At 42.2% G+C, this 19,964-nt stretch overlaps 1 protein-coding gene and 1 pseudogene across 11 annotated transcripts in view; both read left to right on the forward strand.

Moving 5' to 3' along the window:
- PLEKHM3 (pleckstrin homology domain containing M3) overlaps positions 1-19,964 on the forward strand; it is a 217,240-nt gene that overhangs the window by 52,861 nt on the left and 144,415 nt on the right. For all 11 annotated transcript variants that reach the window (XM_073807339.1, XM_073807337.1, XM_073807338.1 and 8 more), the window contains exon 4: positions 19,651-19,796. In XM_073807339.1, the coding sequence (XP_073663440.1) occupies positions 19,651-19,796 (146 nt within the window). The remainder of the gene's footprint in view (positions 1-19,650; positions 19,797-19,964) is intronic.
- Positions 15,276-16,869, forward strand: LOC109550544 (F-box only protein 7 pseudogene; annotated as a pseudogene).

The raw sequence follows: 19,964 nt of genomic DNA on the forward strand, positions 1-19,964 counted from the left end.
AGGGGATGGTTTTGCTCTGTATGGTCCCTTTTTTATTTCTCATTCTGTGATTCTTTGAATGTCTATAGAAGATTAGGGGAAATTAGATTAATGTGATCCTCTATTTAAACCTCATTTAATAAGTAATACCTTTTCCCTGTGGGTAAGAGAATTTAAAACATTAGAAATATCACTTGACTAAGAGGACAGGAGATGGGAATTTTTTTTTTTTATTGACTCTGATGTTTGTCATTGGATAAATTACTTTTTTTGCAGTCTAAGTTTCTAGGTCCAGGAAATTCATTTTAAATAAAAATAAATGTATATGAAGAATGTGAATATACACTGAAATAGTACCATGACTATGGAAGAAGAAGAATGTTATATAATTTGGGTTTTGAACTATTTCACATCCTAAAATTCAGAGAGATTTGATCACTTTATATAAGTAGGCCGTTTGATTTTATAGGATATAAATTTGCTTTTTTGATTTATTCCTGGTATTCTCATCACAGAAGTCACATGTTGGTCTTTGATATGTTTCAGAAGAATAAAATCATTTTGAATTTCAGAAGATAGGGATCTTTTGATAGACCTTCCTGAACTTCATAGGCCATAGCTGTGCTATCTTTTTTTTTTTTTTTTTTTTTTTTTTAAAGCTGTTCATTTCTCCTAGTCTTTGTTGCTATACTTTGGTCTGGAAAGTTCTTGTCCCTTTTTGTAGCTTCCTTTATGGTTAACATTGTTCTCATCATGTGTTCATTTCCGGCTAACCTTCTAAAGTAAGTGTTAATATACTATTGGACTCTATGTTGAGTTAAAAGTTTCTATTTACTGACCTTTCATTGGGAGGGAAATTGGTCTTGGTGTGGTTTTAGGACAGACTGGGGTAGGTTCTCTTAATTTCTAACTAAGTTCCTTGAAAAACTAAGCTTTTCATGAAGTCCTAAGAGTAAGAGTTACTGGAGAGGTTTTCTAAAATCTATTATACTGCCTAAAAGCAGAAACATACTTAAGTGAAAAACTTGCCATTTTAAAAATACATCTCTAGATAAGGAAATCTGGTACTATCCTAATACCACCTTATTTCTTGCGTTAATATTTTCATCTAGTCATTCATTCATTCATTCAACATACATGGGCCACATACAGTCCCAGAAACTGAGGCATGGGGGTAAACTAAAAGTTCATTTTAGCAGAAGAAAATATGACTGTAGACAAGACTTTATACCTTGAAATATGCTAATATAGAAAATGTTTTAATTAAATTATATTAATAAAAAACAACATGAAACTCCTTTACATGTTTCAGATGAAAAGTGGAGCAGGCCTGCAAAGCATTGTGCCCTGAGATCAGGGGTGACAGCCAGTGTTTGGGTACAGTTTTGTATTGTGCTTTGTTGAAGACTTGTAGGTGTGAAAAATCCTTTATACCGTCAAAGACTTATTTCCAAGCCTTCCTTGACCACTCTTCCCAAACCCCGCCTGAATTCCCCAGGTAAATTTGAGCATTCCTCCTGCTTGACTCCACCCACCTCCACTGTCTTGGACCCATGGGCCTATGACTTGTGTCTCACTTTTTTGAGGGCAGGACCCCAGCACCTCTCAGACTAGTGATTGGAGCACCATGTGCATGGTGAATCATGAGCTTGATGTGGGGAGCCTTGGTTGGACTCTTCCCTAGACCTGTTGAAGTCAGTATCTCTAGGATCAGGCCTAGAGATTTCACAAACTTTCCAGTTGATTTGCACACATACAAAGTTTGAGAAACCACCAGCCTAGCCCATAGAATGTTCTTAGTGAATGGATCAAGTCATATTTCAGTTTTCTCTAGGTTATATAAGCTCATTTCCTTTAACTGTTTCTTCTACATATATTCAACATTTTAACCATTTAGTATCAACCTGCTGATAAGCTCTAGGGTTCCATATCCTCATTATATTCTGGAAACTACAATGATGTTCTCTTAGGGTTCTACCCAGTGCTGTATACAAATGAAGGAAGTGATGAGCTCAAGTCCTTGACCCACATTTTGGCTTCTTTTTTTAAGACATCCTAATGATATGTTTTTATTTTATACTTGATAAGCATATTTAGTATTTGAATTTTGAAAACAGCTTTTACCTCCCTCACCTTCTTTGCTCCCAGCCTGGTCATCGTTCACGTAGATGACTACAGTGGCCTCCTAACCAGGCTTCCTGCTTCCATTCTAACCTTTTATAAATCTTGCCTTAACTACAGCGAGTATGATCTTACTAAAATTCAGATTGACCCTGGTAGACCTTTCTTTACCATTTTGCAGTGGCTTCCCGCTTCTTTTGACCTGAAGACCAGCATTTTTACAATGACCCCCCTCCCATGATTTGGCCCCTGCCCACCTCCTAACCTTCAACTCTTGCCCTCTTGTCACTCTCTCCCACACTGAGTTCCAGCCACACTGACTTCACTCTGTTCCTCAAATGTACCACTTCCTTCCCACCTGCCTCAGAGCCTCTCCATGTGCAGTTGCCTCTCCCTGGAATATTGCCATCCTCACCACTACCCCCAACGCATTCTTCAGGTCACTACTTAAATATTCCTTTCTCAAGAACAACCTCTCCAACCAACCCCTCAGACTAACTTAGGACCTTTTTAGTTCCCTCTGCTATCATGCTGATCTAATACCTCCAGAAAAGTTCCAGAAAGCAAAACTTGAATTTGTTGGGCATCAGCAACTATTTGCATAACATTTACATTGTATTAGAGATTGTAAGTAATCTAGAGATGATTTAAAGTATATGGGAGGCAGTGTGTAGGTTATATGCAAATACTACACCCTTTTATATAAGGGACTTGAACATCTGTGGATTTTGTTATCCACAGGGGGATCCTGGAACCAACACCCCATGGATACTCAGGAATGACTGTATTATTACAGCTTTGTTAGAAAGGATACAAATAAGGAAGAGCCAAATGAAGAGACTCAGAGGGCAAGGTCAGGGAGGGCTCCAAACACAGAACTTCCATGCCCTCTCCCCGTGGAATCAGGGTGCATCTACCCCTCAGCACACCAATGTGTTCATCAACCAGGATGTTCCACAGAGCTTCAGTGTCTAGTTTTTATTGGGGTTTCATTATATTGGCACAATTGATTGAATCATTGACTTTGGAATTGAACTCAATCTCTAGCTCCCATTCCCTCCCCCAGAGGTCAGGCAGGCTCATAGTCCCAAGTCTCTAATCCTGTGGTTGATCATTCTGGTGACCACCCCCCATCCTGAAGCTATTTCGTGGTCCACCAGGACTTACTTCATTAGCATTAACTCAACTGTGATCCAAGGGGCTCATGAATAATAAAGATACCTGTGTCACTGAGGAAATTCCAAGGGTTTTAGAAGCTCCCTCCCAGGAACTAGGAAGAAGGACCAGATAGTTTTTTATGATACAACAGCTCAGGATATTGAGTGGGCCATTTCCACAGCAAAAACAGAACTTGGATGAAAAGAGGATGTGATATTGTGGTTGCCCTTCAAAGAGTGAGGAAGGTATGGCCTGCTGACCCTGTTCCCTCATTTCTGGTGAGCTACTGGTGGGTGCCTTCCAGCACTGACTGCATCTGCCAGGGGAGGGGAGATTTCTGGTGGTATCTTCCTGGATCCCTCTGGAACTGATCAGCTTCAGAAGCCGATAAGAAACTGGCTGGCCTTGGGCTGCCCAGCCTGGCTACAGCCCTCCCAGAGCCCCAGCTCAGGGTGGTGGGGTGATGGACACGTCCATGACTTTGTGATTCCTGCTCTCTCACCCAGGTACCACTCTCATATCTTGGTTTAAAGTAGAGTGTTTCCTTTTTAAATAGCTATAAATAAAAATGATCAACAAAATTAATTTTATATATTACCTTTAACTGAAAATAATCTAGTTTATGCTATACACAACTTCTAGACATGGGAGCTAGGGTTCCAAAACCAAAGACATGTAGGCTTGTATCAGTTTCCAAAGAGTGAAAAATCACATTCTTTTTTAAATCCAGCTTTATTGAGACGTAATTCACAAGTAACATTGTGTAACGTTAAGGTGTACAATGCGATGATCTGATACATGTATATATAGTGAAATGATTGCCACAAAAAGGTCACCTCACAGTTACTTTTTTCTTGCTTTTTTTTTGGGGGGTGGTGAGAACTTTTAACATCTACTCTTTTAGCAACTTTCAAGTATACAGTACAGTATTATCAACTATAGTCATCATCATTCTAACCAGGTCTGTACTAGTATGCCAAAGGTTGTGTCTTGTCCATATTTTTTCCAGTAATGTAAATAAATCATGTGGGGCTGAACCAAAAGCTTTGCTAAAAATCACTTTCCCCCTTAAATCACGAGGCCCGTACCTCTGACACAGAGGATAGACTTAGTTTGAAAGCCTTGGTCTCTTTCTTCCTTTACCAATAAAGTTGTTCTTCTCAACCTCCAGAGTTTTAGAGACCAGACAAAATAATAGACACATGATTTGGTGGCTGGGAAGCATCCAGACTCAGTAGGATAAGTAATAAATTAGGAGCACAAGAGCCTAGTCTTCTGTTTACAGCCCTGCTACTGATTTATTACACAGCCTCAAGCTAGCCTTTTCACAGCCTTGCAGGTCAGCATCTTTGACACTATAACTTGAGGGACGATTAAACTGTCTTGACTATGTACAATTCAAATGTTACAAAATGTCAGTTGCACCCAAAGTGCCAAATATTATATATCACTGCATTTTATGCCCAGAAAACATGGCGGGGAGGTTCTCTCTTGGATGAAGAGAGGTCTTGTTGTGACCTAAAAATGAATGGGAAACCTTTAGGAAAATGATATTTCTCATCTGCTGTTAGGATGAAGAATTTTAACTGAGTACAAGGTGTCCAATAATGTGGGGGATTTCCTGGCTACCCCTTGAGCCCAGCTGTCCTGTACGACCCTCTTCTTAATGACCTTCACCCACCAATAGGCATGCTCTGGTTTCCTGATTACCTCCCTCTTTCCTTCCCGCTCCCATCGTTGGATCCTGCCTGTCTGAGCTGTCATCCGTATAGAGGCTTTACAGGGTTAATAAATCATGCTTCTTCATTCTGCTTCTAGAGGTCAGGAGGATGGAGATCAAGATATCGCATGCATCGCTCATAGATCACATGTAATATTATAGAATGGACCCTTAAATTAGATAGACTTATTCATGTGGTCACAACTGGAGTCCCTAAGACCATGTCCTCTCTCCATAGCAGACAGAAAAACTGCTCCCTGCAGGCCAGCTGACGTGCCAAGGTCCTTCTTCTAAACTCCCCGGTCAGATACCTCATTTTTTTTTATCTGTGAGGAGCGCTGGATAAGCACTGGGGAAAGAAGCTGGGAATATTACTCTAGGAAGTTCCGCTCAAATGGCAACACGAAGACCAGGGAACACACGTTTCCTACTTGAAGGTGTCGTGTGCTTTTTTTTTTTTTTTTTCCAGTGTCCATAAATAACAGTTTTATTGGCACACAGCCGCACTCACTCATTTATGGCTGTCTGTGGTTGCTTCTGAGTTGTAGGTGTTTCTTTGTGTCTTGCCTACCAGCTCTAAATATCCTGACACAAGCAGCCTGTCTTCTTCAAGTATGAAACATATGGTTAAAAGATCAGCCTTGGTGGCGGTTGCAAACCTGTGTTTTTAGAGAGACTGGAAAGCAGGCCAAAGAAGGCATAAGGGGAAGAGTAGGTAAAGACAGTAGACCAAGGCAGTGCCTAAATCTTCTAGAACATAAAGGATTTGGTGTGGGGCGAAAATGCCGGAATTCAGCACGGACTTAAAGGAAGCTGATGAAAGTGATTTTGTTTTTTACTTTGAGGCCATTCCTAGTACTATTCGGATCCACTCTCATGACTTTAATTTTATCAAATTGTTGTCATTACTAAAATAGCTCAAGTAGAAATTACTCTAAGAGATGCTGTCAGGGTTTCTTCAGAGAGGTTTCAGCAAAGAAGAGGAAAGGTTGTGTTTTAAAGATACTGTAAAGTTCAAAGAGATGAGACTCTCACAAAATAAGGAGAGACAAACAAGCATTGAGAATGGAGAGTAACGTGGAAGAGAAGTCAGAGGGGACCCTGGTGGGACAGTGTGTGTGACAGAAGCTACAGGCCAGATGAGGCTGATGGACGTGAAGCCTTCTGTATACACACTGGAAGGAAACCTAAGTTCCAGAACAGAAAGGAAAGGCAGGTGCTTTTCAAGTAAATCAAAAAGATAATCTGAACTTCAAGCCAATCAGAGGTTATTGACCTTTCAAAGCAATCATAATAGAGATGCAACTTGGGAATCACGAAAAGAGTTAGTGGTGGTTTAATATAATGTTAAATACCAAGGGAAATCACTGTAGAAAGAACATAATTGGGACACACGATGGATCCTATGTGAGGAAAAAGGGTTCAGAGCAGGGCTGAGATTAAGGTGAGGGGAGTGAGGCGCTCGTTTGGGGCCCAGAATTTAAGGAAATGCCAAAAAAAAAAACAAAAACAAAACTAAACCCTCAGTAACCAAGATAAATATTATTTTAATGTAATATTATTTAAAAATCAAAATTAATACAAAAAAATCCATGATGAACAAATAAAAAATCGTTAATAGAGGTAGGATCAGTATGATGGATTTTTCCTTTTGCCTCAGGCGCTAATATGGTTCAGAGGAACATTCCAGTAAGACAGTTTACTTATGAAGATGTCTTCCCCCAAAGCTTTCAGCATGTAAGTTCCAAGTTGCTCAGCCCAGCATTTGCTTTGTTAATGTTGAGGGTGGTGAGGTTGACCTCCCTTTTCTGTCTAGGATTGCAGGGGTGCCAGATGGGGAATCCTGGTACTTCCACATTTGAGATAGAACTGAAGTGGGTGGTGTGTAAGCTGTGACCGAGGAGCATTATTCCACCACTGGCAGCCTGCAAGTCTAAAATCATCAGCTGAGTTTGGCCCCTTCTGTTTCTGCCATTGTTTTTCAAGTAAGGGTTATTGGTAGCAAGTATTTCACCAGAAGGATTAATTTATGAAGAGAAGAGCCCCAGGCTTGGAGCAGATGTTACTCGCAGGTAGTCTAGTAGATGGTGGTGCAGTGTGGACAAGGCCTCTCTCTGGAGGCATCTCTTTTGTCTAAACTAACCTAGCAGCATGAATCATTTTCTTTAGATAAGAAAGCAGAGCTGGTGAAAGGGCTTTTCCTCCTCATAATAGATGGTATATCCATTGCTTGCAGAGAAAAGTGACTAAGTAGGGTCAGTACACGGACCTTTTATCTTGCCCTCTTTGTGCTGTTGCAGGGTTTCTCAACAGTGGCACTATTGACATTTGGGGCCAGATAATCCTTTGTTGTGGGAGGCTGTCCTGTGCATTGAGGAATGTTTAGCAACATCCCTGGCCTCCATCCATTAGATGCCAGTAGCTACCCCCACTCACCCTTTTGTGGCAACCAAAAATGTCCCCGGTTGGGACAAAACATCTCCCCTGGTTGAGAACCACTGTGCTATCAAGAAACAAGGGCAACCAACTATGTCTCCTCTTCCTCACTTCTTTATAAAGTAGTAAGTGTCTTCTGCTGAAATGCATGTTGATTATTTTGTACCACCTAATGGTTTGTAATGAGACCTCAGCCTCTTAATGGGTAGGTTTAAGTAAAAGGACTAGGTTATAGTAATAGAACCCTCACCAACCAACATTCAGTATAATATATCAGATGCTTTCAGTCACAAGTAACAGAAGATTGAATTCAGATTGATTTGTACAATAAACGGGAATTATTCTCAATCAGCTTAGTTTTAGGCATCAGTTGATCTGCTAGTTCAAATTTTTTGAACTATTTTTTTTTTAATTTAATGCTTCAAACAGCATTTTCTCATTTAAACCACCCGCCCCTTCTGACTGATAGATTTCTCATATAACGGTCGCAGGCTCAAAATGCCATGGGCCTCTTTGACAATCCCCTTGCCATGCTCTCCCCATGAATCGCCTACCAAATCATTTACACTTTATCTCCCAGTATCGCCTTCTTTTTCCCCCTACCTGCTCCCAAGCCCACTGCCTACCCAAGCTCAGTCCAGGGCAGTAACTTATCGACTGGTTCTCTCCCCTCCCAGTGTTTTCTTGCCAATTAATCTTTCCAAAGCGCAGATTGCTGTTCTGCTTCTAACAACTCTAGCTGTTCCTGTATCTTACTCGTTAATACTCATCCCGTATTGATTAGTAAGGACTTCTGCCCTGAGCATTCGGGAGTCTTATGTTCAGTTTACCATTCCAAGCTCTTTTCCTGACACCCCTCTAGTTACAGTGAGCTTCAGACAACTAGAATGGTCCATGTTTTCCAAATGAGCTTCCATTTTTCTGACTTGAGCCTTCCTTTTCCAAAATCTCTTTTTTTCTTCAAGGCCCAGCTCAAATGCCCCTATGTCTATACAGCCTTCCTCGATCTCTACAGTTAGAGTGATTGCTTCCTCCTTTGCTCATCTCTTACTGTCTTCTACTTGCCACCTTACAGATTTGTATTCTTGCCCCCGCTTCACCGTTCATATTCAGAGGAGATGCTAAAGCATGTGAGGTCCAAGGCTGAACGCATTGATGAGCTAAATTGTGTTCTTTTGTATAACTGATTCATATTTTCTGTGCTTGTCATATTGTCATCCACAAGGAGACAATTTATGTGATATCTTCCGTATGGAGATAGCTACGTGGAAATTCACCTATAGAGTTCATTGTTGTTCCTCACGAAGTGCCGTATTGGGTGTTTCATCTAGGTCCTACCTTTTTCACTAGATGTACAACCGTGGACAGAATTACTGTATCACCCTCTGTCTCAGTTTCTTCATCTGTAAAATGGGGATAATACCTACCTCACAGAATGATAAGAGAATTAAATGAATGTGTGTGTGTGTGTGTGTGTGTGTGTGTGTAAAGTGCTTATAACAGAACCTGGCATATAGTAAGCACTATGTTAGTATTTGTTTATCCATTTGCCTATTTCTGTATTATTTCCATTTTAAATTTCTTACCATTTTCTTGAAAGTCCTTAGGAAAAGAACAGACAGGCATAGAAGTTAATGAGAAACTCTAAGGAAAACAAGTATGAAAAAAATACTAAATTTAGACTGATTTAAATATACTAGATATGAAATTTATAACATTTCTTATTAAACTTATCTTACACTACTCTAAATACTGGTATTGAAGCATCATATCATAGGAAAAATTAAAAGTAACTCAACAATTCAAAACATTTCTTTGGAAATGAAAATCCGTGTCACAGATCACTATAACTCGCTGTAGCTATTTAGTAGATAGAAAAGCAGTCAGAATCTCTCAAGCAGTGCACATATTTACTTACTTGCCTTAGCAAAAATCAAGATTTATTGCCTTTCAAGATAAATTTTGACTAAATATTGACTCTAGGTTCTCAATCATTGTTTACCTGAAAGACCAATAAATCTTGACACTTCTCAACTTGAGTTGGAGTCTACTTGGTATTTATTCATTTATTTCATACGATTTATAATCTTAATAACAACATTCCATGAAATTAAACAAATAAACATTATAGAGTTTAGCAAGAGCAGAAAGTCTTTAGTTTCTTTTTTTTTTTCTTTTTTTCTTTTGCTGCAGAACCGTTTTTGTTTCCATTTGGCCCACAGCTCGGGAGAGGGCTCCAGGGTGGTTAAAATAACTGCCTAGTGGCTGCAGGGGGCAGAAATTCTGACACCAGGGGCATGCAGAGGGGTCCTTCAAAGTCCACTGGGCTCTGGAGGCTCCTAGTCCTGTTGGAGGGCGAGCCTTCTAAGAGATGCTCACCCAGTCCTGCCTGCAGAGGTTAGTCACGTGCAGTGCATCTCCTTGATGAGTTTCACCTTCTCATCTAGGAAGTGGCTCTCCGGATGTCACAGTGGTGGAGGTCTGTGCAAGCAGAACCCAGGGCCCGCAGATCCCACAGGGCCGAGTTCAGGGTCTTCTCCAGGGTTTCACTCCACTCCTCTTGGGAGGGCTTCTGCATGTCCTGGAGGAGGGCGCGGCCGCCACACTGATTTTGCATCTTGAAGAGACAGTCAGTGCCCTCGTGCTTCTGCTGAGCCAATTCACAGAAGTGGCTCACACCTCCAGAGCCACAGCGTCGCAGTGGAACTAGACGCCCAAAGAGAGGTGGGTGCAGGAGGCCCGCAGATGGCTGACCAGTCAGTTGACAACGGCCTCTACCTCGCTGGAATAATTCTGATGAATCTGGTTGGCAGTAAGGAGCTAACCACAAAAAATGGTGTTGGCCGGTCCCGGAGACAGAGGATGGCGAGGGTCCCAGGGGTCGCGACTAGAAAGGAGGTTGGAGAGTGGTCAGAGACAGGAAGAAGGGGTGTCCCTGCGTCTGTTCCATCCAAACATTGTCAAAACGAGACAGATCCGTGAGACCACCAGTGTGCTGCCTGTATTTTCAGTCAGCAGTGATTACCTGACATGATTTTTCTCTTCATTTCTTACTTAAACATAGCACCTCTAGCTCTGTTAATATAACATGCAAATCGAAACTGACTTAGCAATTTAAATATTCATTGTGGGGGAAAAAAACACCTCAGCTAACAGCTTGTAGAATACTTTAAAATTTTAAACCAATTAGTGTTCGAATTAGGTTTTTTTAAAGATCTTTCTTTGGTTGCCGTAGTCCTGCAAGTATAATCAAGCAGCACGTGATTATACTTGTAGATGACCTCTGTCTTGGACAATTGATGTCTGTTGGTCTCAGTTGCCTCTGTCTGTCTCTCTAGATACAATGTGCCACTGAATAATCCCTGTGTCCAGGCGCAGTGCTCATACTTTGCAAGCCTAACATTTGCCATCTTGCTGTAATGAAAGGAAAATTCCTTAATTAGGTACATCCATAACTTCAGAGGAGTTATTTACTTATGTTCTTAAGGACATAGCTGTCCTGGCAACAGCTACAGTCCATTCTACAAGTGCCACGTTAAATTATCCTAAATGTGGATCAGCCACAGTAGGAACAATTTCCTTCCGAGTGTTACTTATACTTTTTAACGTGTCAGCCATCTGACTGTGTAGCCCAACTTTTTGAGTCAAACTTTTTTTTTTTTTGTGGTACGCGGACCTCTCACTGTTGTGGCCTCTCCCGTTGCGGAGCACAGGCTCCGGACGCGCAGGCTCAGCAGCCATGGCTCACGGGCCCAGCCATTCCACGGCATATGGGATCTTCCCAGACGGGGGCACAAACCCGTGTCTCCTGCATCAGCAGGCGGACTCTCAACCACTGAGCCACCAGGGAAGCCCTGAGTCAAACTTTTGATCAACAATGAGTGACAGTTTCTCTTTACAATCTCTCACTGCCATGAAAGTCATTTATAGACAAACGTAAAATGAAGCCCACCAGAAGAAAATTCTTTTCTGATGAACAGAAATGAATTTCAGTATAGCTTTGGAAGCAACCAGTCAGTACATTTTAGGATTGTATTTGAGTATGTGTATTCCCTCCCATACTTGAAGTTTTCATCCCCTGAGAAGAGAATTCCCTACCAGAGGACTTAAAACCTTACAGAGAAAATAATTTTGAAGTATTGCTCTCCAAAGTTGAGACCATATACCAAAGGGACTACCAGCAGTGAGCCATACTAGAGAAAGCCCGCGCACAGCAACAGAGACCCAACGCAGCCAAAAATAATTTTTTAAAAACTTAAAAAAAAAAATGAAAATGTCAAATACTTCATGTCTTAATTGATTTTATGACTAAGTAGATGTCTCCTACTTTATGGGTCACCACCTGGTCCCAATGATCTAGAGTAACTTGGATGCTTGAGACAGGAGAAAGTTTTGGATCACTTATTTCTAAGTAGGTGTTTCTCAGTGTCCCTCACCCTTGCCCTCTTCCTGTTACACTTATGTAGAATTATGTAGCCTCGGTTCCACCTGTGTTAACTTGTGAACACACGTGTGATCAGTCTCACCTGCCAGCTCCTTCCCCTCCTATAGAGAAGGATGCAAGTCTGGGGCCCAGGTTTACTTTGCTTCAACTTCCCTTAGTGGATACCAAAGCTACCTTGCAAAAATCGCTTCTGCCCTGTGTCCAACAATCCTTCGTTTATAAACACCGTGCCCAGCTTTGTGCTAATCTTAGGCTCATTAAACAGAATTTTCTGCTGTATATCCAGTGTGACACCTTATTTTAAAAAGTAATTATTCAACATTTACTTAATGAGCCAATGGTTACAGACTGTAAGCTGGGAAAGCTAAGTTCTTTATGACTTTCCCCCCTAATTCTTGTAAAACAAGAAGTCATTGAAATCCCCATTTCCATTTTCCTTCATCTTGGAACATCTGATCCCTGGGGTACATGATCAGGCTCCAGGCCTTCAGTCAACATTTGCCCAGCGCTTCCCACAGCTCACTGTCTCCCACCAGAACACTGGGTGGGAGGTGGGAGGCAGGGACAGGGCCGTCCCCTTCCCCTCCCATGGCCGTTGCTCCTTACCCGGCGTGCACAGTAGAGGAGGGATCGAAACTTGCCAGTTTTATTTTGTCTATTTTAACAGAGCAAATGAAAATTTGTCCTCTCACTCTCTTTCTCTTCTTTCCTCTCTGTTATAAAGGCACCTTCTCTTCTATTTGCCCCTGTTCTCTTCTTAGATCATTTCTTCCTTCCAAATACAAAGTCCTGGATTTCCCTTACCAAATGAGGTGGAGTGGGTAGCGTGGCTGGCCACACTTAGGAAGCATTGGGTGCATTCTTTCCCTAGTGAGAGAGAATCACCTGGATGTAGACACAGCTCTTGTTACTTTTCTGTTGTGCCCATGAATTTTCCACCTACTGGCCGGGGGAAGGAGGGCTGTAGTTGGGAGCCAGGAAGTAGAGAGAGGTGGTTGGCTTCTCAAGACCTCAACTTCAGTAACATCTCATTGCAGCCAATTGAGCTAACTAGGTACCCTTGTTAGAAGAAAGACTGTACCCTTGTCGAGAATTATGCCAACGTCTCTGCTTCAACCCCCAGCAACAGATTCTTTTGGGTGTCTATAGTGAAAGGCTTCTTGGGAAATGGACTGTACAAGCAGCAAATAGGATATTGGTTAAATGGTGACATTTGTTTCCCAAAGTGTATCAGAAGGGAAGCTAAGCTCTTCAGAGCATGTGTTCATTAAAGATTTGAAGTGGGGTGGAAAGCAATAAAAAAAAAAAAAAAAAAAAGGCCAGTGGGTTCTCTTGTGAGATAGTTTTTTGTTCCTATGAATTGAATACACTCTCTGAAAAGTTTCAAAAAGAGACCGAGAAGTATGTTTTTGCTTTGATCCTACATGTGGAGTGTTCCCTACTACAAATGCCTTTTAATTTAGAAACATTGTTGAAAAGTCTGTTTGAAAGTACATGAAAATATAATATGTAAATAAGTTCTAATTAGTTATTTCAATTAGTTATTTTTTGTCTCTGCTTTGCAGCTCTATTTTTCTCCTCATAATGTCACTTGTCAGAGTTCAGCTTTGGCCTCCTCCAAAAAATGTGTTTTTCTAACGGTCATTATTAAGAAAACACATTTTTCCCCTTCTGGTTGAAAACCTCACAATGATTAAGTAAAATCCCAGGTTGTATATCTTTATGGGGAATTGTTTCAGACAGTGTTAGTCCATGATTTGCTAGTAGGATATTAAAGAAAGAAATCTTGCAGTTAATTGAAAGAACGGGTGTCTCCTTCTTCAAATAAATGGTATGTGTTGTTTTTTAGAAAATGAATCTATACCAGGCCACTGACTGGCTTCTAATTTTCTTTCCTGACCATCCTATGTTCTTTCAATGACAAACACATTGGATTTGGAGATTAAAAGTTTTAATTCTTTCTAAGTCAAATAAGATGCTTCTCAGTGGGGACAGTGAATGCTCTGGAAAAAATGCCGGTAAAATGAACTGTTGTTTCTACACAGTAAATTTTTGAAAATTGACTAAGAACTTGAAGTGTTGATTTTGGAAGCCTAGAAATTAAACTGTGTGACCAATTATGAACTTTTCACCTAGCAGGCTGCCCACTTGCTGCACTTTACTTAAATAGAATGAGCATTTTAGAGCTTGGAGGGACCTTTGGAGTCACCTAGAAATCAGGGAACAATCCTCAGCTTTTACCCACCACAGACCCTGGTGGTGGTTGGATGGGTAGAAATGCAGGCCCTACCCCAGCTTTACAGAATCAAAATCTCTGGGTCCAGATTGGAGGTGGGGGAGGACTACATTTTTCACAAACATCTCCAGAAAATTCGGATGCTCACTGAATTTGGCAAACCACTGATTCAGGCTAACTCCTTTATTTTGAGGTGAGGAAAGCAGGACTAGGGAGTTGGATGGGTCAGGCTCACCGTGTTCCCTAGGAAAGAGCAAGCTTCCTGACTCTAGGCTTGTGCTTGTCTATACATCATGTATCCAAAACACTCCTAAGAATGCGGATAGGTTGAAACCTTCTGGGTCATTAGGAGCTATCAAGCTTTAAAACAGAAAAAGGTTTAGTGAGCAAAATCAAGTGTATTTGGGAATAGGAGAAGAATTGCAATTCGGGACATGCAAACTGCTGTGAACCACAGGCAGGTCCGGAGAACAAAGGAGAGGAGCAGTTCTATTACAGAGGAAAGGGGAAGTTGGAAGGAGCTGCTTTGAAGGAAGGTTCATTGGAGCACTTTGAGTATTCAGGGTTGTGGTGGCTTCTCATTGGCTGGGTTGTTGCTGGGCAAGGAGAAAATCTTCCTTCTTCGTGCTAGGCTATGTAAAGGAAGCTGCCACAAGTGGAATGTGCCTGAGACCTCCCCTTCCAGGGCTTCCTGCCTCCGTTTTGGATGAGGTTTTCCTTTTATTCAGTTTCGTAGGGCGATTTCAGCATCAAGAGTAGGAGAGCATGGTCCTAAATAAGTTATAAAGGTAAAGACACCAAGGACTAGACATATGAGTTTATGTGCTGCTGCTTCTGTCTCAACTAAAATGGGCATAAGAGGCCGGGCGGCGAGCGGGGCGTCATGGGGCCCGCGCTCCTGGACTGTGACGCGCAGGCCAGGCGGCAAGTGGGCGCTGAGGCTGCAGCTTGTGGCTTCCTGGCTCCCGGAGGTCATGGCCCGGCGTCTTGGGGGCTCCCATCCCCTCTAGGTTCTGATACCCAGTTTGCAATTACATTGAACAACAAGGATGCCCTCACTGGAGATGAAGAGACCTTGGCTTCGTATGGGATTGTTTCTGGGGACTTGATATGTTTGATTCTTGAAGATGCCTTTGCAGCACCTAACTTACCTTCATCCACAGATTCAGAGCATTCCTTGCTCCAGAATAATAACCAGCCCTCTTTGGCCGCCAGCTCCAGTCAGTCCAGCATGCAGGATGAACAACTGCGTGATTCATTCCAAGGACAGGCAGCCCAATCTGATGTCTGGAATGATGGCAGTGGGTCAGGGCCTAGTCACAATTTTGAAGCTGAGTCAATTCCAGATGTTGTGGTTATGGAAGAGGGCACAGGTTTCTATCCCTCAGAACCAATGCTCTGCAGTGAATCGGTGGAAGGGCAAGTGCCACATTCATCAGAGACCCTGTAGCAGCCAGCTGACTGTTCTAACCCCAGGGACCCCCAATAGTATCCATACATCTCCTCATGTTAGAGTCGGGTTACATACCTCAGCGGACTGAAGCCAAAGCTGTGTCCATGCTGGAGAACTGGAGGTCGGGGGGCGTGTATAAGCTGCAGTACACACATCCTCTCTGCGAGGGTGGCTCTGCTGCTGTCACCCGTGTGCCTTTGGGAAACCTCATCGTCATAAATGCTACACTAAAAATCAGCAATGAGATTAGAAGTGTGAAAAGACTGCAGCTGCTGCCAGAATCTTTTATTTGCAAAGAGGAATCAGGGGAAAATGTAGCCAAGACATACAAAGATCTTCAGAAGCTCTCTCGCCTCTTCAAGGACCAGCTGGTGTATCCTCTTCTGGCTTTTACCCGACAAGCACTGAACCTAACAGATGTATTTGGGTTGGTAGTCCTCCCATTGGAGCTGAAACTGCAGATCTTCCGACTTTTGGTCGTTCGTTCTGTCCTGTCTTTGTCTGCAGTTTGTCATGACCTCTATATTGCTTCAAATGACCAACTTCTGTGGAGGTGTTTATATCTGCGGGATTTTCGAGATGGTACTGTCAGAGGTCGAGACACAGATTGGAAAGAACTGTACAAGAAGAGGCACAAACAAAGAAAAGAAGCTCAGAGAGGGCGGCATGTGATGTTCCTGCCATCGTCACCCCACCCCATTCCATTCTACCCCAACCCCTTGCACCCCAGGCCTTTTCCTCCCAGTTCTCTCCTTCCTCCAGGAATTATTGGTGGTGAATATGATGAAAGACTAACCCTTCCTTATGTTGGGGATCCAATGAATTCACTCATCCCTGAGCCTGGGGAGATACCCAGACAGTTCCCTCCACTCAGACCACATTTTGACCCAGTCGGCCCCTTTCCAGGACCTAACCCCATCTTGCCAGGGCGAGGTGGCCCCAATGACAGATTTCCCTTAAGACCTAGCAGGGGTTGGCCAACTGACAGCCGGCTACCATTCATGTGACTGGTTTGTAATCTCACTCTGGAGCTTGTTTTGTTTTTTGTTTTTTTTTATACTATAGACGTTATCTTGTTGGGGTGCTATCTCTAGTGTTTTCTGATTGTGGTGGTGAGAAATGCACTCACAGAAGCTTTTGGTAGGTATATTTAAAGCTCCAGGGGTGGTATGGCCCAAAGGTTACTGCATGACAGGGTTGGCCTTGGGAATAGTTGGTTCCTGACATCCCCTCTCTGAATTACCCTCTAGAATGAAGGTTAGACATTGATAACATTTGCATCAGAATAAAAAAAAATAAGTGTGAAAAAAAATAAAATAAAATGGGCATGAACCCCAGCCATGTTCTCTCAGCCTTCCTCTCTTTTATGAGCCTGGAGACCTGTGCAAAGTAGTGAGGATGTTTAGCTTATTTAGTTGAACCCTCACCATGTTAGGCTTTGGGCCTGTGTGCCCGGTTGATATGCACATTTGTAGGCTATATGCTTTCTTAAAATGCACGTTTGTGGGGGTGGGATAGGGAGGGGGGGAGAGAGATGCAAGAGGGAGGGGATATGGGGATATAGGTATATGTACAGCTGATTCACTTGGTTATACAGCAGAAACTAACACACCATTGTAAAGCGATTATACTCCAATGAAGATGTTTAAAAAAATGCACATTTGTGTATTTTAATATTGCCTGTGTATGCGGCATCTAGGAGATTATAATAAAGTCATTAAAAGTTACAGAATAATAAACCCAGTAGGACCTACTAAAGCGTATATAAACATTCAGCAAATGCTTACTGTTTATTATATCCAAAATGCAAACAAGCAAAAAACTAAAATAACTTTATTTTTGCAGTGTTTTATGGTGAGAGTTTCAGCTATAATGATGATCCTGAATTTCTATAAGATCGCGCTCATTTTCTGAATCATTAGGGAAGACTGAATTCTATTCGTTGTCACTTCAGTGTTAAGTCAGTTTCACTGTCCACTAAATTTTGGAAACAGTGTCGCAGTGTCTAAAATGTGTCAAGTTCTACTCAACTCTGTTTCACAGTCCATCTATGAACGTGTCTAATGTGTAATTCTTATGAACGTGTCTAATGTGTAATTCTTAGAAGGGGCAACATATTTGCATAGGGATATTCACCAGAGTAGGCTGTTTTCAAGAGGCAGGTGACCAGGTTAGGAGGATCAATTCCAGAATAGCTCTGGGAAGTTAAAATCTCTTTATATGCATGAGGGTGTTTATGTGCCAGATAATATTCAGTTTATCGTCTCTTCAACATAAACATTTATTGCTGGTCTATCATATGTAAAGCGCTACAGTAAGTGCTAAGGATAAAAAATACATCTGAGCAGTTTGTCGTGTGGTCAGGGTTGTACAAGCACGTCAGAAAGCGCAGTGTTTAAGGGGGCGCACGCGCTACATGCCGCATAAGCAGCGTGGTCAGTGGGCGCAGCACACGGCATTCCGGTGTTCATAGCCTAGAGATCGTGACAGCACCTCCCACGCCCCACAGAAGCAGCAGGTGGGTTTGGTTCTTCCTTATCCTTCACACGTATCTCAATCCTCAGCCAATCTGAGAAACAGGAGCTTGTTAGGGTTTTGTTGCTACTCAACAGTAAAGAAATAGCAATCCCAGGAAGAAAGGGTATTAAGCTCTGGAAGCGTAATTCCGATATATTTACTCCCCGTCCGTCTTTCAATACCTCTCGTATCTAAAAACAATGGGATCTAATTCTCTTTCTGGAGGGTACCCTGTGAAACTGCTGGATGACTGATACCATTTTATTTGTGATGGAAATGAAAGCTCTAGGAATTTATGATGCTTTCATTCATGGATTCATGGGAATAAGTATCTTCTTAGGCTGGCAGGTTGTTAAATAAACATGTTTGAGCTCCTTCTAATGGAAGTGGGCTGCAACACTGGTTATATTATTATGACTATGATTATTAAGAGTAATCGATTTTGTACCCATATTACGAAATAGGCTTCATGCGAGATTTCTTTGATCAGTTCAGGTCTTGGTACCCAACCATGAAATGGGCCACGAGGGAGGATTTCTAAAATGAAAGCGGTGGATGAGAAATGTCAGAAAAACGATGCTGTTTGTATAATCCTGATTATCTGTTCTGAATGTTGTCGTTTGGGTTGATTATGACAGAATTTCTGTTGTCAGTAGAATATAGTTCCTCCTAGCTAAAGGAAAATAATGGCTTCTTTTTGGCAGGGCCATGATTATTACCTAGTCCCCTGACAGTACCAGGACAGTACTGACAGAATCATGGACTTCCTGGAACACGAAAAGGGCCTTGGCAATCACTTGCAGGCCATCAGTGATGGGCAGGATTTGGCAAAGTAGAGATCAGAGAAGAGGGCGTCATGAAAGGAGAAATAAATTGTGCCAAGATATGGAGGGTAGAGTAAGCACCCTGTTTATTTGGGGAACAGTGAGGAGAGTCCTCTAACTGCAGCAAAGAGGTTCTGTTCCCACTGGAGAGTTGTAGGAGTAGGTAGTTGGAAAGGAGAGATGGGGACCAATCAAAGGACGCATTCCTTTCATTGATTTTTGTCAGCCAAGGAAGGCTACACATCAGGTTTTAGGATCATTTTAGAATCAGACAAGCTTAGAGCCAAACCCAAACGCCATCTCTTACTGGCTGGGTGACCTCAAGACAAAACGCTTAACCTGGCTAAAACCTTAGTTTATTCATCTGTAAAACAGAGCTCATAATATCTTCCTCATAGAGATGCTGCATGGGTTAAGTAAGAACCTGTATGAGTAGCCCCCAGCCAATTGCCTGGTGAAGTAGGGTTTCTGAGGAGGAAGCGAGGAGATGAAAGGGGGTTGGTTGTAGAGAGACTGGTCTCTGGCCGCTGTACACAGAAGAGGTGGAACCAGAAGAGACCAGAAACAGTACCAATGTCAGCAATCCCCGAGGAGGCGAAGGGGTGGGAGCTGCCAGGCTAGGACAGAGGGGACATGTCTGTACACCTATTCTCTGCAATTTCTTTCCCATCATAGACTTTTGTTTCACTTGAGGATTGTGTAACTTCGTTCTGTGGTGTTAGAAGTACAACAGTCACCGACTCTTTCTTTTGCCCTGAACAGGATGCCAGCGATCCATAGGCCTTTCCAATGGGAAAGCCAAGGTGTGCAATTACAGCGGGTGGTATTACTGCAGCAGCTGCCACGTGGACGACAGTTTTCTCATCCCGGCCCGCATAGTCCACAACTGGGATACTTCAAAATATAAGGTAGGTACCGAAACTGGGTTCACTTCATAATAGCGATTTGGGTATTTACATGTTGTCGTGTGGATTCTAAAGATAATAAGATAAGAATTTGAGGCAGACCTGATTAAGTAGTCTCATAAAAGCTACAACTTCATGCTATTTTCCCACTCCATACTTCCTTTTTTTTTT

The sequence above is a fragment of the Tursiops truncatus genome, chromosome 7, assembly GCF_011762595.2.
Source record: "Tursiops truncatus isolate mTurTru1 chromosome 7, mTurTru1.mat.Y, whole genome shotgun sequence".
NCBI lineage: Eukaryota > Metazoa > Chordata > Mammalia > Artiodactyla > Delphinidae > Tursiops > Tursiops truncatus.